Consider the following 27427-nt stretch of genomic DNA (forward strand, 5'->3'; position numbering starts at 1 on the left):
CAGCCAAATTATGTTGACAGAGTTATGGAAACTATGCTTTATAGAACATATTTTACTCAATTTTTGCTACTATTAACATAAAACATTTTATGTAAGGTAAGCTCTGTCAAAAACAAAATTTTTAACAAATTTAAACTAGGAAAATATATCCTTATATGTATGTAAGGTCTTAGGTTTATAGCTTATTATTTTGATAAATACAGAACTTATTTCGGTTTTCCATTTAGGGAAGCTCCACATAGGTTCTGGGATGGTTTAAGGGTATTGTTCTGCTCACCCTTTTCCTTAGAATAAGAGGCCCCTAGACGCTAAGGCCGCATCCACTATAAGCATAGTTAGAACAAACATAAATTGATAAATAAAAAATTATTGAAGACAAAAAATGAAGTCAAAGCCATTTATACTGGGACAAAACAATGCTAATGATTTCTGGAAATGACCTTTTTATTATTTGTTTTCAAAGCGAAGCTACTCTTTAGTCGTTATCATTATTAGAAAAGGGTTATTTAGACGTTTAACCTTTTGAATAAAAAAACAATTTTAATAGGTTAAATTAATTTTTCGTAATTGATATTATAAAAATCATAAGATTATCTTGACTTATTTTGATCTGAGTATTTAAAATAGATTCATCCTTTTTTATTATTTTCATAATTATATTCAAAACAATTCGCACTAACCAAGAAATATTTTTAATATTGTTAAAATTTATATTAAATTGCAAGCTATAAAAGTTTATTAATGCTTTATACTTCAAAGAAATTTGATAAATTGTCTTGTTAATACTGCAGCTACTCTATAATTAGGTCATGTCTGTACGTCAGTTCATGTGCTTTTTTGACCATAATTAAAAAATTTAGTAGTCAAAACTATATATATTTTTTTGTGACATATATATTTTTACTGTATAATAATTGTCTATTTTATCTTTTAATTGTTGCGCTACTTATGTTTACTAGTCCTTGTTGTGAATTATTTATTCTGTCAGTCCAGGTTTTTATTGCAATAATGAAGGCATTAGTTAATGTAAAATTAATAAAACATATGTTGTATGTATTTGTATTTGTTAATTTTATTTCACTGCTATAATGCTTTAGTAGAATCCATAAGTAGATATATTAAGGTAAAAGGCAAATTATTTAATTGTAATTAAAAATCTTCAAGGAGCATTTTTACTGCCATTTAACTTGAAAAAATCTTTTCCTATATTCAAACATTTTAGTAGAATTTGAATCTTATATAAATGCAAAAAGCGTTTGTACCAAAATTTTTTTTTCACCCGCTGGACCGATAAAGTACATTTATTATGATATTATGAGAAACTTAATTATAAAGATAAGTGCAGAGAAATGCGCGAAAAGGCCTATTTTACGCTTTTTTTCTTCAGTGAAGCTTTCCCTGTGCATCATTGGATCTTGGCTATTCCGGATTATTTGTAGGCCTTCTTATACCGCCTAAAATGGTGTGCGGGTATGAACTGTACGTTCAGCTGTTTGGCAGCTAGCAGCCTTTAAAATTAATAGATTTTTGGCAATATTCGTTACCAGCAATAATTTACCGTGAACTGCAGTAGATCCCACTTCAATACTAAAATGTACTCATTGATTATTATATTAAGACAAGTCTTCCAACAACCCCTATGGAATGAATGGCTAAAAATACTTTTTTTACTAATAGGAAGATTTTCTGAAAAACAAAACCCAATTGATTTTATGCGATTTCATAAATCTTTTGCGTCAATTGGAAACTGGGACGGACAGACAGACAATGGATGTAGAATAATCGTGGATATTATGACATGGGAAAATTTATTGCCAATTTAGCTTGCTAAAATGGAACTCATTTGTTGGTCAGTTTGTTTATCGATTAGAAAGGAAGGGGATGGGGTAAAGAGGAATAGTTTTTTTTAGCCCGCTGCGTGTTTCACTTTATAAGAAAACATAAGAGTCTTATGCAAGTAATATTATATCCATTGGATATACGGACTTTATTTATTTTACTATTATAATATAAAAATAGGTACTTAATATTAGATAAATATATTCGAACAAAATAAATAAAATTAATTTGTGCAAGCTGCCATTAAAGTAAACCTGAGCTGCAGGATTTTAACAGAAAGAGAAAATAATTAAAGGCAAAGTTTTCTTTGGTGTGCCATCCCTTCCACACATGTGTCACATAATTCTAGGGAGGGAGGCTACGTTGGAATGTAAATTATACTGGTTTTATAGACGTGCGCTCTTATTCGTTAGCTAACAAACTTTTGATTGGTTGTTTCAAATTAGTTTTTCAAACAATAACCTAATTCATCATTCAAGATGAACACCAATTAATCATTCATTTTCTTATCCCTTTAGCTCCCTGCATATATGATAAGAAAAAAACAAATTAATACACCAAAAATTGTCCTTCCTTTTTGCTTCACTTTTTGCTTATCAATAAAATTAAAACCACTTTAAGACTTGAATTTAAAAATATAATAGCCTAACACCATCCTGGTACACATGTGAAGCTTTCTTGCAGAAATAAATCAATGAAGTAGTTAGCAAACAAAAAACTTCCTTTAAACCCCTAGAGGCCTCTTGGGGCCCTTAAAAAACGGGGGGGGGGGAGTCTACCTACCCACCACAATAAATTGTAGTTTTAAAAATAAAAAATTAAAACACATTTTTAAAGAGGTATTTTTGTTGGGGTGGTTATTACTCTTTGGAGGGAAGTGGTACATTCACCCAAAATGGTTATGAACCTTCCAAGGTCTAAAGAGACACACAGAGATCCTTTTACTTTTTTATAAGGATGATTGGCATTTTGATTATATAATCTTATGTGGAAGTGTGAGGACGCCAAAGTTTTCTCAATGTGTGGAGGGATTTCAATAAAAAAGCAAGTTTTGTCAAAGTTTGTCATTCTTTTGCAACTTGAAGCTATTTCTGTGAAATTCACCAATTTCCCAGGGATTTAAAGGGATAAGACAATGGCCGATAATTTGATGTACTGTACATCCCCAATGATGATACACAAATTACAACTACAATTAGCGGTTGAATCGTTTGGACACTCAACTTAATGAATTAACCCATCAAATTCAATAAAGTCCCCAAAGTTTATAAGCCAAAGAATAAGAAAACGTTATTATAAAACTTTTGGCACTAGTGCCATGTCCCTTTTGGCACTAGAGGGGACATGGCAGCTCAATGTCATAACTGCCAATTTCCACATTGTAAAGCTCCTTGCTCCAACAAGGATGGATAATTCATGAAATTGTAAAGCAATCGATATATTATTACTTGGATGTTGCACCAGACTTTCATTTACTCTGATAAAGTTATACTCGCAGCAGGCTAAAATTACTATACCCCACCACCATTCAACCCCTTTATCATATCCCCTCCCCTCTTATTGAATGAACGAACTGACTAATAAATGAGGTGATGCTGTGAGTATTGGTTTAAAAAATATGACGTAACAAAAAAATTAGCCAATGAGAGTCCACTACGCATGCCGCCATTGGTCAATAACGGCCTCTCATTGGCTAATTTTTTTTTGTTACGTCATATTTTTTAAACCAATACTCACAGCATCAAATGAGGTCCATATTAGCATGCTAAATTGACGACAAATATTCCATGTATATCCTATATCCATTAATATAGATAAAATAAAATAACAATTTTGAACAAATAAAGAAAAAAAAAGAAATGAATGTGCACATATTAAAATAGATTTATACAACTCAAATGAGTTGAGATATAAAAATCTCTAGAAATAGGAAATAGATTTAAAAACTGTTTATTGGAAACACCAAGGACAAAGGACCAGCATTCTGATAAACAATGCATTTTGACCATTTTAAACCTACTTAATTTATATAAAACATGGGCATTATTTACTGGTCTGTTAAATCAGTCAGAAGGAGGGATAGGATGGGGTAAAGTGGTAGGATAGGGGTAGCGTTATTTAAGCCAGCTACAAATTTTATTTTATTAGAGTACATGATAATCTGGTGTAAGATCGTAGTAATAATAAATTCATTGTTTTCTGAAGGGAAAAGACAAGGAACGCACAATTCTCCTGTAGAATAAAATTATTGCTAGAAAAGTTTGTACACTTTTAGTTTGTACCAACCAATCAAAATTAATAAATGTTTTAAAAATAATTACTATGCACATTTGGGACTTTTAGACAAAGACTAGGCAATCATAAGGTTGGTTGTCTGAAGGATTTCGACCATATCAATCAAATGATCATACATAAATAATAATTATGTCATTGTGGTACATCTGTCCTCTTATAAATAACAATTTAAATAAATCCTAAAGTATATTGGAGAACAATTAAACTTTACTTTTCCTGATATTATATATAACATGTATCGCAAAATCCATAACAGCAAACTTTGACTAATTTACAATAAATTCATAACACTTAGAAGAAGTCATAGTTGAGATATTCTCAGCTTTTATTATAAAATGGGTCATTTTTTCGAGTATTTTCCATAAAGGAAAATTTGGCACTGCAGTTGCTTTAATGTTAGTTTAATGGCAATAGTTTCAGGTCAACTTTATTAAAAAGTAATTTGTGCTTAATTCAGCGAGAAAAAGCAAAAAAATTGGCGGAAATGCCGCAGTTTTGCCGCCTTTTCTTCATATTTTGTACCATATAAAATTTTTACTCATGATTACAGAAATTATCATGCTAGGTCTTAAATCAGTTATTAAACTATCTAGCAAGCTAAGATTTTCGTTCAGAACTAATCCTGACAGACGTACTGACCGACACTTAATGTAGAAATGCCCTAGTTGTTAATAACAAGTAGTCCTGCATTGTCTAGACTCTAAATGCATTCTAAAGTTTTACTTAAATATATTTTACAGGGTATTAATAAACTATTTAATCCCATAATACCTTTCTCAGTAATAAGTAAATAACAAGGATGGCAACATTCATGAGTAGCGAAGCACATACAAATAAAAAATCTAAAACAAAATAGAATTGTAATTGTAAGACAAACAGACAAAGTAAGATATTAGGTAGATGTGCATTGGTCAGCAGAATCTTGAACACAGTAATAGTGTCTGACTGATTATGACGTTACAAAAAAAAAATAGCCAATGAGAGGCCGTTATTGACCAATGGTAAAATTTATAGTGGCCTCTCATTGGCTAATTTTATTTGTTACGTCATAATCAGTCAGACACTATTACTGTGTTCCATAATCTTTACAATCGGGACAACGGAAAGTGTCATGTGTGACATTTATACGGGAGAAGTGGGAAAGGAAACCCCTAAAAATAGATGGATAATAGATTATTTTTATGACGTCACACATGAAACTTTCCGCTGTCCCTTTGCAATTATGAGCTTCATAAAAATTCCACAACGCATAGAATGCAAAAAAACCTATTGACGTACATACTAATTGTAGAAAAGCTTCGCTTTTGATAGAAATATGTTATATTATAATGATGTTAAAGCAAATCTTTTGTAGTGATAATTGGAGGGCTAAAAAGACATTCTGTCCAAGGTATGAGATCTTGAATTGATCCCTCTTGACCAAGATAACCTTACCCTGATAGGCTGGTTGCACTTGCTGACATACAATTCAAGTGGTAATCGATTTATTATCACCGGATGTTGCATCAGGTTTTTATGTTTTCTCTGATAAAAAGATACTTGCATCTGGCTAAAATAATGATACTCCCCTTTCGACTTGCTTGACCCCAACCTCTCCCCTCCTACTGGATGAACGAACTGACCAATATGTTAGGTCAATATTAGCAAGTTTTTCTATCAAAATTGGTAATACTTGTCATTTTTTACATTTAGGCATGCATCCATAACAACTTTATACCTTAATCTACCATATATTTTACTCCCTAAATTAAATTCATGCGATGAGGAAGGGGACACTAGTCCCCAAAGTTTGTATTAACGTTTTTTTATTCGTTGACTAAACATCTTTGGGGACGTAAATTGTGATTGGTTGGTTCATCAAATTGAGTGTCCAAACGTTTAATCCACTAATTGTAATCTACAAGAGAGGTATTTTGTATATCATCTCATGTTATGTACATAAATTCATTCACCATTGTCTTATCCCTTTAAATCTCTGTAATCCATGACTATGTTGTGTATTATGTTGCTATGATAACAGCAGAGAAGTTGAACAGGATAGAATATCTATGTGTGTGTAGCTGTCAGGTACACACAAATAAAATATAATGGCTCTTGGTGTGGCGCCCATATTACAAGAGTAAAAAACAAGGTGTGACACATTTTGGAGAAGAAAAAAATATCTTTTGTTATTACAAGTGTATTATATTTGAAAATCAGAATTGTTTGTTCATCTACTCATATACGATTTCTTTAGAGCACTTTAAAGAGGAGGCGGGGTTTTCAACTCCCTAACTCTTTTAATTAATAAATCAATCAATCTTTCTATCTATCTATTTATTTATTTATCTATCTATCTATCTATCTATCTATCTATCTATCTATCTATCTATCTATCTATCTATCTATCTATCTATCTATCTATCTATCTATCTATCTATCTATCTATCTATCTATCTATCTATCTATCTATCTATCTATCTATCTATCTATCTATCTATCTATCTATCTATCTATCTATCTATCTATCTATCTATCTATCTATCTATCTATCTATCTATCTATCTATCTATCTATCTATCTATCTATCTATCTATCTATCTATCTATCTATCTATCTATCTATCTATCTATCTATCTATCTATCTATCTATCTATCTATCTATATATCTATCTATCTATCTATCTATCTATCTATCTATCTATCTATCTATCTATCTATCTATCTATCTATCTATCTATCTATCTATCTATCTATCTATCTATCTATCTATCTATCTATCTATCTATCTATCTATCTATCTATCTATCTATCTATCTATCTATCTATCTAACTATCTCTATATTTATATCTGTGACACCTTGAGTTGTGGACAGGAAGATATTTAGGAGACAAATAAATTTCTCTCCTTCACCACACAAATTGTTGGTGTTCAAAAAGAACCACAACAATTTGTTTTTATTCACAAAATAAAACCATCATTCATTGACATATATTAATGATAAATTTATATAAATCTTGTATCCCAATAAACAAAAATAGTCTTTGTAAAGATTATAATTTTTGGTAGAAAAGTTTAGACACTATTAATTCAGTTAACTCAATAAATATTTGATATGTGTCTTAGAAATTTTTTATATTCTATATGTAATCTTATATTTTAGCTAACATTTTTGGCAATTTTGCTTAAACATCAAATTATAAACAGGGAGACTTGATCAGTAATCTATATTATTTCTCAATATCTTTTTATTTTATTTTTCTATCTCCTTTTTGTTCATTTTTCTTTGTAAATTTTTCTCTTTATTCTCTATTCTCTTTCTCTATCCATCTCCATTACCCTGTTTTTCTATCTTTCTCTCTCTATCCCTTTGAATCTTTTTCTCTATCTATCTCTCTCTATCTCTTTTAATCTCTTTCTCTATTTTTCTCCTTACTCTCTTTTTTTCTTTATTTTTCTCTCTCTCTCTCTCTCTCTCTCTTTCTCACTCTCTCCACCTTCCCTCTATCTCTCTACTTTTATTACTTGATCTTTGTGGAAAAATGCACAAATTATACATTCTATGAAGGTGCCCTTAAAATAAAAATTTACTTTGCCCTTTGAAAATTATCAATTTTGTCAGTACTCTTGTGCAGTTGCATTTTATTGGATACACAGATAGTGTAGACACATAGAAGCCCCAAAAAGATTCTTATTTAGGAAGGTAGATAGATAAGAGATTTAAATAGTAATATAGAGTAATAGGTAGTTATTTTTAAGGCATTAGGGTTTACTTATATGCAGATTAAAATGTGGACAAAAATTTATATACCTATATTACAATAGATTTAAAGTTATATACTTATTTAGATAGGTAAACATATAAGATGGGAGATATTTAGATATAAAGGAAGATAGTTAGATAGAAATAGAGGCAGTTACAAGATAGATAAATTGGTATATAGTTAGAAACATTTATAGTAAAGTAGTAAGTAAGCAGTATGGTATGTAGGACGGGCGGTTGAAAACTAGTATGGTTTGTAAGTAGGTTGGTAGGACGTATGATAGGTAAGAAGGATGGAAGATAAGGGCTAGTATTTGTGAGTAATATGGTAGGTAGGTACTATGGTAGGCAAGCAGTATGGTAGGTAAGTAAGATAGTAGGTAGGTAGTATGTTAGGTAAGTAGGATGGTAGGATGTATGATAGGTAAGAAGGATGGAAGATAAGGGCTAGTATTTGTGAGTAATATGGTAGGTAGGTACTATGGTAGGCAAGCAGTATGGTAGGTAAGTAAGATAGTAGGTAGGTAGTATGTTAGGTAAGTAGGATGGTAGGACGTATGATAGGTAAGAAGGATGGAAGATAAGGGCTAGTATTTGTGAGTAATATGGTAGGTAGGTACTATGGTAGGCAAGCAGTATGGTAGGTAAGTAAGATAGTAGGTAGGTAGTATGTTAGGTAAGTAGGATGGTAGGACGTATGATAGGTAAGAAGGATGGAAGATAAGGGCTAGTATTTGTGAGTAATATGGTAGGTAGGTACTATGGTAGGCAAGCAGTATGGTAGGTAAGTAAGATAGTAGGTAGGTAGTATGGCAGGTAAGTAACATGGTAGGTAGGTAATATTGTAGGTAAGTAGCATGTTAGTTTATTGTTTTAGATAGATATCAAGAGTCAAGACAGGTAGTTAAGTAAATAAATATTTATTTTTTATATACTTAGGAAATTTGATAAGTATACAGATAGAAATATAGGTAGATAGATAAAGGTTAGAACAAAGTTTTTGTGTTAAAAGACAAATATAAAAGAAGATATATTACATATAACTTTTCTTACATAAATAATACTCAAGTAAGATGTATAACACAAAATATGGAAATCAACTTAAAAGCTTTTCCGTTGCAGTTCTTCCTAGAACATATATTGAAATAGAGGAAAAGCCAGGTAGCTAATTTTGTACTATTATGTCAGAGAAAATGTATAATAAACTGAAAACAAAACATCTTCAAGAATAATCTAATAATTATGCTTATTAAACTCTAGCTTTAATTAATTTTTTTTTAAAACAAAATGTATATAATATGACTGGAACAATTGAGTTTTGCTTTTTAGGGAAACTTTTATGTATGTGTTTGTTAAAATTTTGAGCTTTTTCTATGTTAATAGCAATACTTTAGCTTTAATGTAAAGAAATGCAGTCTTTATACATATTTACTTTTCTAGTTAAATTTTCTTTGATAAAATTTGATTGATAATAAATGTTACAAAACTGAATGAAAATGAAATTATGTAAATTTTTTGCTCAGCTGCTTTTTAAGGAGAATTAAAGTATAAGATTAAGGTATAAATAAATTTTTCCAAATCTAGCGTGATCTTTTTTAGATCAAAAACTTTCTTGCCTGCCAATTTTTTTCCATTAATATTAAACTAAAAAAGAGAGCGAGACGGAGAGATAGAGGAAGAGAAAAATAGAGAAACACTAAATGAGAGAGGAAAAGAAATAGAGAGAGAAAGAAATAGAGAGAGAGGGAGAGAGAGAAATAGTTAAAGAGTAAGAGAGAGAGAGAGAAAGAGGAAAATATAAAAATGAGATCAAGGCTTTTCAACAATAATGTTAAAACTAAAGTTTACCGCTGCTGTAAGCTGTAATCAGCCGCCATTTATATTACCTGTGGCGGCAGAATGTCACTTTCTATTTGTTTCCTCTATATTTTACATATTTATTTTACTAAAATTTATAAAATCAGAATTTTGTATAAGGACAGGAAGGAAAGAAATTTTCAAAAATAATTTTTATATCATTCATTTTATTAAAATGATCAGATTTATAATACAAAGTAGGATGTTGTTTGTAAATTAAGATCTCGCTTACCGCTCTACTGCCTCCTCCCTCCCTCTTAAAAAAAGAAGGAATGCTCACGCTTGTTGAGAGATATCTAACCCCTTCTTGGGGCATAGTAATTAGTACTTATCATTATTAAAACATATGTATCTTGGGACAAATTAAATCTTAGTTTAGAATCAAGAAGTAAAATATAATTTGAGTATTTTTTTCTATCAAAAGATGTACATATAATAACAATCTTTTACAATTGCGTTTACTAACTAAAAAAAAAAAAAATTTTCCTATGAAAGAACTAATGTTTGATACTTAATTTTTCTTACTCACCATGCGATTAGAATATAATGGTCAGGATTCGGAACCCCTCTTTAAAAAAATGAGCTGGAAGTCTAAACCTGACCCAAATATGGCAATCCATTTGAAAAATACAAAAATTCAAATCATTCAAATGTGTTTAAGTTTAAGGCTAAGTCGCAGCTGTCGAGCACTGAAAAGAGCTATGCTACATAAGAACATAAATGTTCTTGTTCAGAAGGTTAACAGTATTTTGTACTGTTTAAAATTCTAGCCTAGTTTTCCGGAAAAATTATTTAAATATCTTTTCAACCTTCTCTAGTTTTTTTTTCAATTTCTCACATTCTGTTTTCTTTTTCTCTCTCTTTCCATTCTGTTTCTATCTCTCTCTCTCTCTCTCTCTTTCTCATTCTACCCTTCTCTCTTTCTCTTTCTTGTTCTCCGTCTGTTTCTCTCTCTCTCTTCTTTTATTTCACACTTGGTAGTGCGAATGGGGCGCTTGTCCAATATTATGGTATGGAGATCGCTCTTCTATGAGTACTACTAAAAATCCTACTTTTACTGCAATACACATAGACATTCTCATCGTCGGTTCGTCATTTTAGAATGCTTATCCCTCTATTCCCACAAGTATAATACGAATTTGGTTGAGCCTGTGGTAGCTCAACAAAGACCCACGCGAGGTATTATATTGCTTTAAACTAAGAATAAATGGTTGGTTATGGTATTCGATCTGTATTATATAAGTATATTAAGCACTCAAGAAGGAAGATGGTTTTTATAAAGTGTATTTACATTACAAGTGAATAAGTTAAGTATGAAAATATTTACAGGATAAGTGATAATAATCATAAGTAGTGTAGGACAGAAAAGTGCCCCAAGTCCTAAGCATTGAATTGTGCTAAGTGTTAGAGTTCTAACATAAGGCCTAAGCTCAATTAATGCTAAGTACTGAGGGTCCTAAATTTAAACTACAATGCATGCCAAACAACTAAGTCATTACCTTTAAAGCCAGAAGAACTTGATGGTTAGAGAGTCAATAAATAACTGAGATATTTTAAGAAGTGCAAGCTATAACATCAACTAGTAATAAGGATCTAAGCACTTGTCTGTTTAATTAAGTGTTAAACTTGTGACGTAAATCAAACTATGGTTGTAGGCATACATACTTGAACTAAGTGGTTACATAGTTACTTTAACAATAAACATAATGTTTTAATAAACATATAACAATAATAAATCACATACAATTTACCATGATTAGGCTAGCATTACCCATATATGGTATTATATTGGTAAAGATAGGCTAATAAATACTTAAAAGCATACAAAAGGTGCCTCGGGGCTAGCTAGAGTAATTGTATCTCGTGCCTGAGTTGCGCTTGATAATTGCCGTGGCACGTCAATCAAATATTCAGATTCTACTTTTATATGGTGTAAAATTTATATTAAACATAGGTGGATAGACTAGATGCGAAGCATTTCTGTAAAAGTCTTATTCGTACGTTCAAAGAATTTTGAAAATTGGGGATCGCATCTCCACACTAATTGTCCTTAGTGTAACTTTTAGAATTGATGTTGAATATACATGGATATTATGACAGGGGAAAAATTGTCGACAATTTAGGTTGCTATGTCTCCTGTCATTTATCGGGCAGTTTGTTCATCCAGTTTTTCGAGAGGGGATGGGGTAAAGAGGGTGGAGGGAGGGGGTCGTTATTTTAGCTCCTACAAGTTCACTTTATTAGAGTAATCGATAATCTAGTGTAAGATCCAAGTAATAATAAATCCACTGTTTTCAGATTCTTCAAATAATTATCAAATACTTTACTAATGTTAAACTGACTCTAAATAAAGATAATATTAAATACTTTAGATAACAATTAACCAATCACAAATCAACAATGATCTAAGAGATTAGACAATGGACGATACATTTATTTACCAACTTAATCATAATAAACAAAATTAAACCTCTAAATGAAAAAAGCCTGACACTTTCAAAGAAAACCCCGAATAAAAAGCTTTTTCAAAATTGAAAATTGTTGAATATCCCAATGATGATGCACAAAATTACCCCGTTTGTAGATTAACTTTAGTATATGAAAGGTTGGATACTCAACTTGAATCAACCCATAGAAATAAAATAAAAGTTCTAAAATTGTTAAGCCAACGGGTCAGAAAACGATATTTAAAACTTTGGGGACTAATGTAACAAACAACTGTCGAATGTCATCTTACTCCCCGTCAAAAGATTTACTAAGATGTTACACTTTAACTAATCTTTACGATCTTTCCCCTACACTGTAAAAAATTAAGAACAAGGATTGTTATTAAAGAATTTGTAGAATTGTATTATTATTTCCTGTAATAATGGACTATTCTGATATGACATCATGTAGAATACTTCGAGTTTTTTAATTTATTCCTTTTTTATTGGCACTATAAAGAGCTTCAATTTTACCTAGACAATTTTATGATGAAATAGTGTACTATAGATGTTTTAAAGGCGTTAGTGTTTATCTTGTTTTTTTTTAACATTACTTTTCTTTTTTCTCCCCCTTCTTCCATATACCACTTAATATATTTATTTAAAAAGCTTTGCATTTATTGGATCACGTTATCATCCTTGTTAGTAATATTTGTCTCTGGTAGCTGGAAAACAAGACAATAACCGATAAAAAGATGTACAAAACTACCCCTTCTGTACATTAAAATTAGTGGTTGAAGCGTTTGAACACACTTAACTTATTGAATCAACCAATCGAAATACACCAAAGTTATAAAGCCAACGCATAAGAAAATATTATTATAAACTTTGGGGACTGTTACCTCCTCTCTTTCTGGATATTTGTCTCTGGTAGCTGGAAAATAAGTAATAAAAATAGATTAATCCACCTCTCTATATTTTACTACTCATGTAAAAACAAAGAAAAATTTTTCCACAAGAAGCGCAGCAACTTTCTGGGATCTTAGGGGATAAGACAATAGACAATACATAGACAAAACTTTAAGTACTGTTATTTCGAAAAGACTATCAAGACAATAGAATATATTTATAAAACTTTTGGTACTAGAAAATTTACAGTCAAATGTCCCCTCCCTCCCAGATTAATTACATCTTACATAAAAGATTTAACGCTACGCTTATAATAATGATATTTTGAAATATGTTCAATTCACTGAAAATTATTTTTATTTGAACTGCACTGCAAATGTATAATGATAAAAGAACTGAAACGTATTATTTGCTGAAGAAGTTTTAGCCAATTTCCTTTTGTTGTCAGTTTGTCCCTACCTCCCAAATTTAACCTGCGAATGTGGCGTTACATCTGGCGTATCCGCCAGACACTGCGTCATAATTAAAGACTTTAAAAATAGTTCCTACTAATGTAAAGTGCTCGAAAAAAATAGTTTATATGGGGTATGCTTTGCAAAAAACACGTGCAACTAATAACCATGCACAATGAGGACTTCTCAGACAAAAGTATACGAAAGACTGGAGAACTCAATCGGTTCATTATTTATTGACTCTTAAGCTTTTATAAAAGGCCTTACTATTTTGTATAATAAGAAAGAGATGAAACATATTATGGGAAGGGGATGGGGGGGGGGGGTATTATGGGTATATGAGTATTTGTCGCGGAAAATCAAGGGAAAAAAGAGCAGGGTAAATCATTAGACTACATGAAACAGATTCATAAAACAAGTATGACAAAATACAATAAGATAATAATCTAAAGAAAGTAATATCTAGAGAAAAACAGGAAAGAAACTAGAATATAGTAAAATGTTAGAAAAATATAACGTATTCATTAAAAGTGATATTTAAATGGCCATTAATCTTGCTTTTCTTACAAATTATCATTTTGTTTGTGTATGTGTTGGCAAAGTCACGTGTCTATTGACGTCACAAGTAAATAATGACATACCAGCATTTAATATTATAATTATAGGGAGGTTTGGTTGTAACAGATTAGAAAAAAGTTTTATTGAGCAAACAAAGTTTCTTTTGAGGTGCATTTAAATTTAAACAAGGACAATTATGTAGAGCAGCAACATTTAGCTAAAAAAATAAATGATAAAGGAACAGTATATTGTAAAACAGGGGATAGCTTAAAGTGTCATGTGTGACGTCATAAAATACGTTTGAAAGGAAGGGATGAAAGGAGGAGGAAAAGGATACCCCAAAAAAAATGGATAATAGAAGTATTTTTATGACGTCACACGTGACACTTTCCGCTCTCCCGTAAAACAGATTAAACGGCCAAACAATACAATTTCCTATTATAAATATGAAAATTAATTAAAGTAAAAAAAGACCAAAATGTATAAAAAATGAATATAAATCATTGTGCCTTGGGCTACTCATATTCACAATATACATATTTGAGTTTATACATCAGTTAGGTACACAAATACACAACTGTATATTGGGAGTATTATATTTGAAAGAAATGGATGTTTATACATCAGTTAGGTACGCAATTACAAAAACTGTGTATTGGGAGAATCACATCTGAAAATAAGGCTGTTTGTACATCAGTTAGATACACAATTACATAACTATGTGTTGGGAGTATAATGACCTAACCTTAGTAATACTCTACGCCTTTTTTTACGCCTTATACAGTTACAGTTTAACGTCTTCATTTATGACGCGGTTGTTCTAATAACCTAACTAACCACAGTTGCGGGTTTACAAAAGACAATTCTGCATTATCTGTCCCAAAACAGAGTAATATATTGGAGTACCCAACTGTACATACATATTGTGTCAATACATGTAGTAGTAATATTCTCCTCATACCCAACCTTTTACATTTTTACAGGGTGTTTCATAAAATAGGATAATTAAGTCCAATAGTAGTTAAACTGTTGAAACAGAGAAAGAAATATTTGGAGTGAAGCTACTATAAACATCTACCCATCACTCCGTATCGTAATCATATAACCTAATATTCTATTTTTCTGATAAAAAGGAATTTTTATTATTATAAGGACTTTTAGCGCCATTGCTTTAATATGACCTGAAATACTGACTTTAGAAAACATTAAGTTTAAAAAGTAGACATTTTAAAGTTATAATTAAGAAACAAACTAATTTAGCAACTTTGGCAACTAAAGAGTATTTTTTCTTCTAATTTCTATGGTTTATTTTTTTGGGCACCCTTCGTGAAAATAGATAGAAAGATAATAACCTAAATGAAAAATCATATTGTAACCTTCACCTTGGCTTTTAGCTTTATACATTAGTTTGGTATTAAGCACAGAAATTTATTCTATCTATCTATCTATATATCTATCTATCTATCTATCTATCTATCTATCTATCTATCTATCTATCTATCTATCTATCTATCTATCTATCTATCTATCTATCTATCTATCTATCTATCTATCTATCTATCTATCTATCTATCTATCTATCTATCTATCTATCTATCTATCTATCTATCTATCTATCTATCTATCTATCTATCTATCTATCTATCTATCTATCTATCTATCTATCTATCTATCTATCTATCTATCTATCTATCTATCTATCTATCTATCTATCTATCTATCTATCTATCTATCTATCTATCTATCTATCTATCTATCTATCTATCTATCTATCTATCTATCTATCTATCTATCTATCTATCTATCTATCTATCTATCTATCTATCTATCTATCTATCTATCTATCTATCTATCTATCTATCTATCTATCTATCTATCTATCTATATATCTATCTATCTATCTATCTATCTATCTATCTATCTATCTATCTATCTATCTATCTATCTATCTATCTATCTATCTATCTATCTATATATCTATCTATCTATCTATCTATCTATCTATCTATCTATCTATCTATGCTAGGGTAGCTCCAGTGTGATGGTGCTCTCACCTGACATGACCAGGAATGTCTGAAACAGAAACTCCGCTTCTCACTTCCGTTCAATCCTTGACTGAGGTAGGAGACAATCTTTTTACTTTTGTAGCGCAGCTACGCTTCAACTAGGGTAAGTAAGTGCGTCTGGTTTTCACTTTGTCTATTTAACAGAAACTTATATCACTAATTACTGCTAATTTCATTTTAATATAATTTTTAAATATAAATATTACTATGAACTTTTATAGTACAAATAATATAATAACAACCCAAATAGGAATTACAGTCTGACCAAACAATATAGAAAATTTATAGAGTAGCTTTGATTCCAGTATGGCTTCGAAACCGATTAATATCCACTGGATTAGAACTGGATCTCAGTCAAATTGAAAAATCATATTTAGCATTGTATTACAGACGATTTTCCACTAATATTAAAATAAAGATCATAAAATTAATACTAGTTTTCTTTGCCCGGGCCTTCGGCTGTCTATACTACGATGCGGTTAATAACTATTCTAACATTTATAATTGCATTTTTAGGAGCCAATCAAAATTAATAGCGTGGCAAGAAAAAAGAAACAGGTATTTTTTATTTTATTTTTAGATAGAAAAAATAAACTAAAGACGTTAAAATGGTTTGCGTATCACAAAAAGTGATAAGGGGAATAATTTGGCCTATGCTAAACTTAACTCATTACTATGCGCATACAGTACAACTGTCCTAAAATCAAAAGGTTGGTTGTCTGTTACTTTAACCAAGTGTCATGGGTGTCTAGATATTAGTTTCTTTATCCTTTCAGACTTTTCATGCTGGCTGTTTTTCCCGCCGTTGGCGAGACACCTGAGGTGAATTCTTAAAAAAAAATTGCCTCACTAAAATCAGTTTGCCTCACTAACTCAATGAAAAAATTTAAAGGGGATAATTTTGCCTCACAAAAATTGTAGTTGGGGGCAAACTGATTTTAGTGAGGCAAAAGTTTTTTTTAAAGAATTTACCTCTGTTTTTATTTTAGATAAACGGCGGAGATTCTGAATCTGAGCACAGCGCCATGGCAAAAGGAAAGGGTGGACTAGAGACTGCTGAGTCAGGTGAAATGTTTATTACACTAGTACTCATAGTTTTATAACGCCGTTTTCTTATTTATTGGCTTAAAACTTTGTGGACTTCTATTGAATTTTGAGTAGTTGATTGATTAATTAGAGTGTCCAAATGTTTCAACCACTAATTATGATAATGAAGAGGTTATTTTCTGTATCATCCTCTACCCTGCATATATCCTGTGTGTATCCTGAGCTCAGTATTATACCAAAATTATTGTAACAACCTTTACAATAGCAAGACTACTCTATGATTCAAACGTTGTCTGTCTGTCAGACAGTAACACTCTGGGGGAAATGTGATTTTCTTGGCTTCTTTTTGCAAAAAGACTGCTTTTATTGTAGATGGACAGGTAAACTGTTCAGTGAAGATACATATGTCATATGCTGATCTTGTCTATACATAGTTTTGTCAGTCTGTATGTCTCTCATGCTTCATAATACATAACCTTAGATTTAAAGATTTTTTTTTCCATTACTTCTTTTTGCTTCGCTAAAATAAGTAAATATTAATTGAAATATTAAAGAAACTATTAATTGAAATCTGTACATTATAAATTATTTTCTAGAGATAAAAAAGTAATGAAGTACTCAAGTAACTATATAAAAGACAGTTTTATGATTTAAAGTAACAAATCTATATAAATAAACTTTTTTTCTTCTTCAAATTTCAATTGTTATATACTTATGTGAAATACTGAGAAAAAAATAATGCTAAAAGTTTTACTTTGTGTGAAGTTTCGGTTATTTTCCGTATTTTTCAAGTAAGATATGTTCTCCCCCCCCCCCCACCCCATATATAAATATTATGTTTATTAAGGAGCTAAAACACTACGGGAATATGTTAACTTATAATTTAAGCTCATTTAGAAGCAAATTCAACTTGTATATATAGACAAATATTTCTTAAAAGTATTTGACAGAAAATAGGTTAGAAAGAAAGAGAAAAAGATAGAAGAAAGGGAGGGGGAGAAATAAAGATGTATACAGAGAGATAGAGAGAGAAAGCGTGAGATAAAGAGAAAGAAAAAGATATCTATTAAAAAATAATGTGTATTTATCAAAAAAATTGAAGGGGGGAGGGGGTCATTTTGCTTAATTCACTATAACGGAAAATGTCCTTAAGTTTGTAGACAGCGAAAAAAAATGTTAAATAAATAAATAAACGATGTTTTTAAATACAAAATATTATATTTATCCGTATCGGTAATACTCTATAGTTGTAACTGTAATAGTTTGTTATCAGGAAGAAAGGGGACTATAGTTTATTGCACTAGTCCACAAACTTTAGGCTTATAAGAAACGTCCTATTGTTTTAAAACCTTGCAAATGTGATTCCGGATAAAATGAAGTATTTTTGGATTATCAGAAACATTCTATTATTTTAAAACCTTGCAAATGGGATTCCAGATACATAAAGTATATTTTTCAAAACTTTTGATGGGCCACAAAAATAAAAATGCATGTTGTTATTCTTGTTAAAAGAAAAATAACATAAATTACAATTCTACTTTTCCACAAACACAGGTTCTCTATAAGCAGTCTGTGCTTGTTTTTCTGTTTATATGTAGCAATAATAGATAGATACATCCTAATAATAAAGATAAAGGATGTTTGTTTGTTTGTTTGCCCAAAATCTTTTTACTTTTTCTTTCAAAATCTAAAATAAGAAACTGGGTTATTCAATTCAATTCCCGTCTTCTCAAGTGCCCCTAGAGGCGTAGTTTTACAGTTTAGGGATAGTTTTAGGCTATTTTCTGCCCAGAGAGCCTTTAGATCCTAGGAGCACAACAATTTGTATTATTTATATACTTCCTAATATAGAGATCGGACAATGGGCGACATGTGATAGTCTCCCCAATTATCATGTATGTGCGAAATTCTTGATGTGGTAGCCATACAGAATGGAGCGAAGAATATATTATAGATTTAAAATTATAAGCCATTGTCCTCTTGATGTAATTGCTACTATTGAACTTAATCGTTCTTATTTTTTTATGTATAATTAGGATTACGAAATTAAAGGACAAATTTTAAATTACTTTGCATGATCTGACTCCTGTAACAATTGGGGGTTTGCCTGTAAAGAGTAGCAACTCTATACTCTATATTAGAAAGTCTGAACCTCCTTTTTTGCTTATAAGTGTATTTTTTTGTACACCGAATTTATAGGATGTTATAACGTTTTTTTAAAATGATAATATTTAATGTTTTCAGCGTAGCAAATCTTTGATTGTTAATATTTGTTAGTACGATTTTCTGAGCATCACTTTTGTAGATGTTGTCATCCTTGTTATTTACAGAAAGTACTGGCTAAATTTAAAACTAATGAATTAAATAAAATTTGCAAAATAAAAGTGTGCTAATTTTTTAGTGACACATATACTTAAAAAACAAGATCGATCATGTTTATAGGTAGCGTGGTAAGGAACAAACTTAAAAAAAACGCCTAATATACAGAATTATGATAGCCTGATAACATGTCCAATAAATGTAGGTGATTAAGCAGTAGGATAGTATTAGTCAGTTCGTTAAAACCCGCTACTATGGCGTAATAACATCGCATCTACTCGTTATCGCAAAGAGGATAGGTTCAAATCTCGGCCCGACACCGCATGATAACTAAAAATGCTAAAAACTGTTCCAACTGCTGCTATGTCAGGTTCGCTACATAAATAGTTAGAGTAGGGGTAATGCCTTGGCCAAAAACAGGCACAAATATATGTGTAAGTGTTTCAGAACTATTCCATATGGGTATGTGTTAATGTAAGATTATGCTGAAAATATGTCTTTAATCTTTAATAAAATACAAAAATGATTTTATTGAAACATATTGAATACAGAATATCTAAAAATTATCTAGATGAAAATTGTAAATTAAATCTAGCGTAGCAAGTTAAACATTTTCAACAATGTGACATGACAAATTTTTACTAGGCACAACTAAATTTTAACTTCAGAAAAAAACCGTCGGATAGGGCAATTAACACATTTTAGACAAAATAAGAACAGTAAATTGTTACACAGTAACAACAAGAAAACAAACTTAATGAAAAATAAAAGGGAAAAGGGCAGGGATATAATTAGAGAGAAATAGTGTTATAATAGTGAATAAGAGAGGAAGGGAGAGTGTATGTGAGAGAGAGATTGAGAATGATATATATATATATATATATATATATATATATATATATATATATATAGAGAGAGAGAGAGTGAGAGAGAGAGAGAGAGAGAGAGAGAGAGAGATTGAGAGAAAGAGAGAGAGAGAGAGAGAGAGAGAGAGAGAGAGAGAATGAGAGAGAGAGAGAGAGAGAGAGAGAGAGAGAAAGAGAGAGAGAGAGAGAGAGAGAGAGAGAGAGAGAGAGAGAAAGAGAGAGAGAGAGAGAGAGAGAGAGAGAGAGAGAGAGAGAGAGAGAGAGAGAGAGAGAGAGAGAGAGAGAGAGAAAAAGAGAGAGAGAGAGAGAGAAACCCAGAAAATATGGAAAGGAAAGCGGGTAAAAAGCAGTTTTGTAGTTGGTCCAAATTCTTTCGTCTATAGCCCGTTAATTGTTCCTAAACTTAAAACATCAACTATTAAAACTATTTTACAGATTTTAAGAAGCGTAGCTCCTCGACAGGAGTTGCATTCGCTCGGTTGGTTAATCACTAATGCAATGATAATAAACACATGAATAATTTCCAACATCTTGACTTTAGGAGCTTTATTGTTTAGGTTTTTTGTCTTTTCTATTTTGAAGGTATAAAAGGCATTGCTATAACAGTAAAATAGAGAAAGATTATTCTTCTCCCTTTGCTCCTAGTTATGTCTATCAGTCTGCGTGTTGCAAAGAATCTCGCTAACCGCTGAACCGATATGGTTCTTATTTAGAACGGAAATATAAAAAAGATATTTAAAGTGCCACTGAAAGCAACTAAGAGCGAAGCCGATAATCTTATAAAGGTTTAATGAAAAACTGCGATAAAAATAAAAAAAAATCATGAAAGTACGGACAGACGTACGTACACTAAATATAGATCTGCTGTGCTACTTAAAAAAGTGGAGCCTTAAAACCTAATGTCCTAAGTTTGATTACTTTAAAGTAGCAATTTATTCTTATAAAATGAGACAAATTAAATACCAATCCTAAAGTTAACTTTTAATGTATCATAACATTGCCATAACAAGCTATCCGAGGCTAGAAAAGTTACTGTAAAAGAGATATATTTGAAACTTTTTTTTATCTTTGAGAAGAAAGAATTCAATTAAAAAAGAGAATTAACGACAAAACAAAATCTTATGCTCAAATAAAACAACATTTTTTTTACATACAGCAAAATTTTCCATTTAATAGCAAGAGAGATTTTATAGTATTGATGCATTACAGTTACCCCCAATTATGATACGCATAATTACGTAGAGAGGGAGTGGACAATGGGCTGTTAATTACGCTAGTTCCTAAACGTTTATTATAGAGTTTTCTTATTCGTTAGCTTTACAACTTTGGTGAATTTTGATTTGTTGGTTAATTAAATTGAGTGTTCAAACGTTTTAACCACTAAATGTTCTCTATTGGGCAACTTTGCGTATCATCATTCGGAATGTACAATGTACATAAATTTATCGGCCATAATCTTATTCCTTTAAATTTCTGATAATTACTCATAATGTAGTTTAAAATTATTGGTGCAAAAGATTGGACACTGTTGATGTGTACAACCCAATCAAAATTAAATCTTGCAAGTTGACGAATGGCATAATAAAAGAGGGAGAGGTACTGATACAATTAACAGTCCATTGTTTATTCGGTCACGTGTTAACAGTTAATACCAATACTTTGTTTGCACGAAAACAATAATGCATTATTTAAAATAAGAACTTAAAAAAAACAAGGCATTCCTCTTTATCTTATATTATATGTCACTCGCCAAACAAAGCAGAATTTTAACACTATTGTATAGGATATTGAAGAAAACAAATTACAACGCAAAGTTTCCAAGTATAGATCAAGGACAATGACTATTAATCTTAAATAATGAATATATGTATTTTTTTTAAATTTTAATTCCCATATATCAAACTTATTTTTATGTTTTGGCTTATCTAAAAGATTGTCATTTGTATGGTCATTAACACATCTAAAACACTGGTTTCTAAAAAGTTTATTTCTGTGTGTTTCTAAAAAATTGCTTAAAAATTTAAAACTGTTGTTAATGAATGTCTATTTGCCTAAGAAGCAGTTTGTTTGTCTGTCTATTTGCAATTTTAAGATTCTTAGAAATAACAGTAATATTATTAACCCTTTTAAAGTGAAAATACCTAAGAATATATAATCCAGCATGGCTTCTAACCGTTGGATTAGAACCGGTTCTCAGCTATATTGAAGAATCGTGTATAGCATCGTATCACAGACGAATTTCCACAAAAATTGAAATAAAGGTTTTGTTGACCTTCGGTCCTCTTATAATTTTTGTATTTTAATATCTGCGAAAAGCTGTCTATTAATAGATGTTCTAAACATTAATTTATAATATTTTTTTTTGCAAATTTGTATCCTTATTCCCAGAAACTTGTACATAATACATATTAAAGGACATGATATTACAAAACTTTTTGTTAGCATCCCTTTTTGTGAACAAGTAAACCACGTCACTTTTCTCGTATAGGCAAAACGCACTTTACATTCCCCAAAACCAATTTTTATTTTTTCAACATACCCTCATTAGATCAAATTTTTACAAAAAAAATCAGCCTTACTAGAAAATCACATTTACCTTCTGGAAAGACGGACATATGGACATGTGGATAGACAGTAGAACGAAGATGGATAGTTATAGAGTACCTCTGCTTCTGAAAATTGAGAATTTGGAGGTAGAACTATTGGTGGTTTAATGGCATATAGTGGGGCATAGCTACCAACTTTTTAATTTAACAAGTTTTTTTTGTCTTTATGTTCAAATTATTCCTTTTATCTCTCTCTCTCTTCTTTACTGTTTCTTGGCCTCTCGTGATGAAAAGCTACTCTGTTTTCTTGTTTTAGCAACATTTTTTTTCTTGAGAAGCTACTAGGAAATATAAGAGATAACAATTGCGATAAACAAAATTACCCCTTTTGTAGATTATAGGAATTAGAGTTAATGTTTAGACACTAATAGTCTTCACTACCCATTCCAGATTTATTAACATTGTCTATATATATTTATATATATCTCTATCTCTCTCTCTCTCTCTCCCTCCCTCTTGTTTACTCTTTCTTAGCCTCTCTTGATGAAAAGCTACTCTACAACTTATGTTTTCTTGTTTTAGCAACATTTTTGTTTTCTTGAGAAGCTACTGGGAAATATAAGAGATAACAATTACGATAAACAAAATTACCCCTTTTGTAGATTATAGGAATTAGAGTTAATGTTAGGCCACTAATAGTCTTCACTACCCATTTCAGATTTATTAACAATTTAAGCTATTGATTTATATTTATAGTATTTCTGTATTACAGTATTTCTTTCTTGATTATTTTTGCTGTAGCTCCTTATAGTGTCTTTAAAAAATGACAATTCAATACACAGTCTAAATTACCAATGGCAGGCCAGTACATATTTTAGTTGACCAATTGTAGGCCAGTATGACGCCATTTTTTTTATTGGTACAATAAAAAGCTTTATTATTGCTGAACTACTTTTTTTCACAATTTATTCTTGCTTGTTTTGTACATAATTACACTTGATTCTTTGAAGATTTGATTACAAATAGTTTGTAAAAGTAATATTAAACATCTTTTTATACATACATTTCTAATTTAACATGCTAAAACTATTTTTAACTTAGAATTCAAAACTTTTTAAATTATTTTTTGCTGTATTAATCTTTTATAATCGTAATTCACTAAGTCTTTGTAAAGAATTATTTTTCATAAATATCTATAGACAATTTAAAAACGCTTTAAAGTACATGTTTTTAGTCATTTATTATGATAGACAAAGATAATAATTGAAAAAAAAATCAGCTTACATTTAGAAAAACAAGTAGATAACAATCAATTGTTCGGTTAAGTTAATCCTTAATTAACTAAAATAAAAACAAAACAGCTACAAGGATGCAACAGGTTTAAAAGCAAAGCTTAAAACAAATAATATGGCTAATAATTTAATGATCAATAAAGCTGTTTTTTTTTTCACTGAATTTTCAGCCAATAATTAAAGAAATATTATGGTCTTATTTTGTTGATAACAGTATTACTACCTACATATAGTATTATCAACGTTTATTTTTTATACCTTTATAAAAATGAGAAAAAAAATGTTAGAATAGTTATTTATCGCATCGTATCATAAACAGCTCTCAGCGGTTACAAAAAAATTACATTTATAAGATTAAAACTGGTTTTGTTACTGTATATTTTAATATTCGCAGTAAACTGGATATTATAGATAATATACATATTTTTTTATTATGGCTGAGAACCGGTTCTATTCCAGCGGATTTTAATCGGTTTCGAAGCGATACCGAAAAAAAGTTCCACGATTTAAAACGGCTATTAAAAATCAGGTTACTAGTAGTGATTTTTATAAAGTTTTGCTGCTGAAATTTGGAACAAAAATTTGTGAGCTAAACGTCTCATTAACATTATGCACTATATTTTCACTCAATGTTAGCATTTTAAGTAGAGCGGCTACTTTATAGATAGGATCAGTATGCGATGCCTGTTTATTACGTCCGTACGTTAATCATTTAACTAAATATAATTTAACACTTTAAAAGTCTAAATTAAAATCTTAGTTTTTGTATATTTTTCCAAAAACTAAAATAAAATATGGGGGGTCCCTAGAGGACTCTAGGCAAAGCCGCTAGTAGAGTCTAAAATAAAATCATTCACTGTTGCTTGTAAAATTTTAAAATTTAGGTGATATGTAAAGACACCCAAATGTAACATGATAGAAATCGGCAAATATCTTGCTATGGCCTTAATGTTAAAATTAATGTTAGTACAAATATACAACAGCTACAAGGATACTTAGGACCATAAGTAGCGAAACAATAAGAATGATTTAAAACAGTAAAGTATTATACAGATTGTACAGATAGAAGAATAATATTTGCATGCATTGTCAATAAATTACTTCATTTGACAGTAATCAATATTACCTTAAACAATGTTAAACTTTAATTTTACAAAGTAACGCCGTTAGGACGTACTGACATATTCTTGTGACTGTGTAGCTTCGCTACTAAAAATATACAAGCCTGTTTAAAGCACTAAAAGAAACAAATGTAGATTAGCTTTATGCCTTTTCAGGCAATTAAGAAAATAGCAGGACATTTTCCCTTACAGTGTATTTTTCTCATGACACCCCCTTTCCCCCTCCCTCAGCTAATTTTTAAACTTATTCGGAAGAGGTATAGTTGCTTTTACTTTCTTAAACAGCCTCCTCCCCCCCCCCATAAACTTTTTTTTTAGGGTGGGGGGTATGTTTGCGAGTCCCGATTATTTCTTGTAAGGAAATTGCTAAAAGCTGAGATGTTATAATGGATATTAGCTGTGTAAAAACTGTCTATTGTGTTGAAAAATACATTATCATTTGACTCTCATCTGTGAATAATTAAAACTTACTAATTGTATTTAGGAACAAGTGTAGATTTAATATTAACGCAGAAGTGTAAAACAGATCAAAATAACTTTTATAATGTTTTAGAAAAATATCAAACTAACAAAAGACCTGTATTTAAAATAAAAATAGCCTAATACCATCCCATAACCTATGTAAATCTTCCCTACAATGGAGACTTAATCAGTTTAGAAGTTAGCGAGATAATAACTAACAAGCAAAATATCTTTCTACTTTGGTGCTGCAACCACCACATTAAAAAAATGGGGGGGATTTTTTTTTTGGTTTAAGGGGGGGGGGGGTGTCCCACCTCCGAGAAAATAGCCTAAAACCACCACAGGATCAGTATGTATATTCCCTGAAGAGTAGAATCCAATCGATTCGGTGGTTACCGAGATCTTAAAGGACAGACGGACAGATATCAAGCTACTTTGTATTATAGATATATCTCGAGGATCTGTATTCAGAGGCGTATAGAATGGGCAGAAAAATAGCCTTGTACCCTCCCAGGACTCAATAAAGCTTCTCCAAAAAGGAGAACTCAATCAGTACAGTAATAATAAAGATTTTAAGCTTCTGACAAAAATACCTTACTACTTTTAATATGTTTATTTTTTTCAGTATGTGAAGAAGGCCCCGGTATATGTGCACATTTGTTAACAGTTTTCTCTCTACTTCTCATAGTATCCACACTACCAGTTTCTCTATGCTTTGTTGTTAAAGTCGTTCAGGTTAGTTCAAACTTTGGGTACCAGTATAATTTTTTGGTCTACACAGTCCCTTTTTCTCCCTGGTGACATTAAAAATGATGAAAGTATGCTTCTCTCCAGGGATATAAAGGGATAAGACAATGGCCGATAAATTGATGTACATCCCCAAAGATAATACACAAAATTGCCCCGGCTGTCGATTACAGTTAGTGGTTGAAACGTTTGGACACTTAACTTAATCAACCAATAAGAAAATGTTGTTAAAAAACTTTGGGGACTAGTGTAATAAAAAGCCCAACGTGCCCTCCATGCCTGGCTACTCTCGCATTCCCTAAATTCATTCTTTAAACGAACATTAAAATTAAATTTGTATACATTATCATGTTCAGTACAATGAAAATTTTTAGTAGCGAAGCTACTCGACAATTAGCCCATTTTGGTATGTTTGTAATTATAACACCACTCTTATTTTACTTTACGTGCAGATCCTTCGGTACAGACAAACGGACAGACAATCACACATCCTGTTATTTTATTATAAGGATAGGATATTAGCAAAAAATTAAAATGAATGCATACAAAACCCTAAATAGAATCAGTCTGTTTCTCTGTATATTCTATAAGGTCCTAGGATCTCATGGATACTCTCTCGATCAGTCCTTCCAATATAAAGGCATTTTCAAGCTGGACCCGTGGACCTTAGCCTTTAAAGCAATTCTTTCTCCCAAAATTTCAGAATCATTTTGCCGACTTCCCTGTAATTTCAGGTGGGAATTAAAATTTTTAGCTAAGAACATGTTTTATTGCAAGCAAGTAATTTATTTTTTCTCGTATTCCTTCGAATCCGATGGATAGGAACCGGTTCTCATCCATACTAAAAATACTATGTCTAGCATCGTATTATATCCAGCTTTC

At 30.8% G+C, this 27427-nt stretch overlaps 1 protein-coding gene across 4 annotated transcripts in view; it reads left to right on the forward strand.

Moving 5' to 3' along the window:
• Positions 1–27427, forward strand: part of LOC145326952 (band 7 protein AGAP004871-like) — a 108921-nt gene that overhangs the window by 19660 nt on the left and 61834 nt on the right. For all 4 annotated transcript variants that reach the window (XM_080170404.1, XM_080170402.1, XM_080170400.1 and 1 more), the window contains exons 2-5: positions 16106–16199; positions 16662–16703; positions 17135–17210; positions 26424–26533. In XM_080170404.1, coding sequence (XP_080026530.1) covers positions 16149–16199; positions 16662–16703; positions 17135–17210; positions 26424–26533 — 279 coding nt within the window. In that variant the 5' untranslated portion in view covers positions 16106–16148. The remainder of the gene's footprint in view (positions 1–16105; positions 16200–16661; positions 16704–17134; positions 17211–26423; positions 26534–27427) is intronic.

This window comes from Acartia tonsa, chromosome 8 (assembly GCF_053477335.1).
Source record: "Acartia tonsa isolate MP-2025a chromosome 8, ASM5347733v1, whole genome shotgun sequence".
NCBI lineage: Eukaryota > Metazoa > Arthropoda > Copepoda > Calanoida > Acartiidae > Acartia > Acartia tonsa.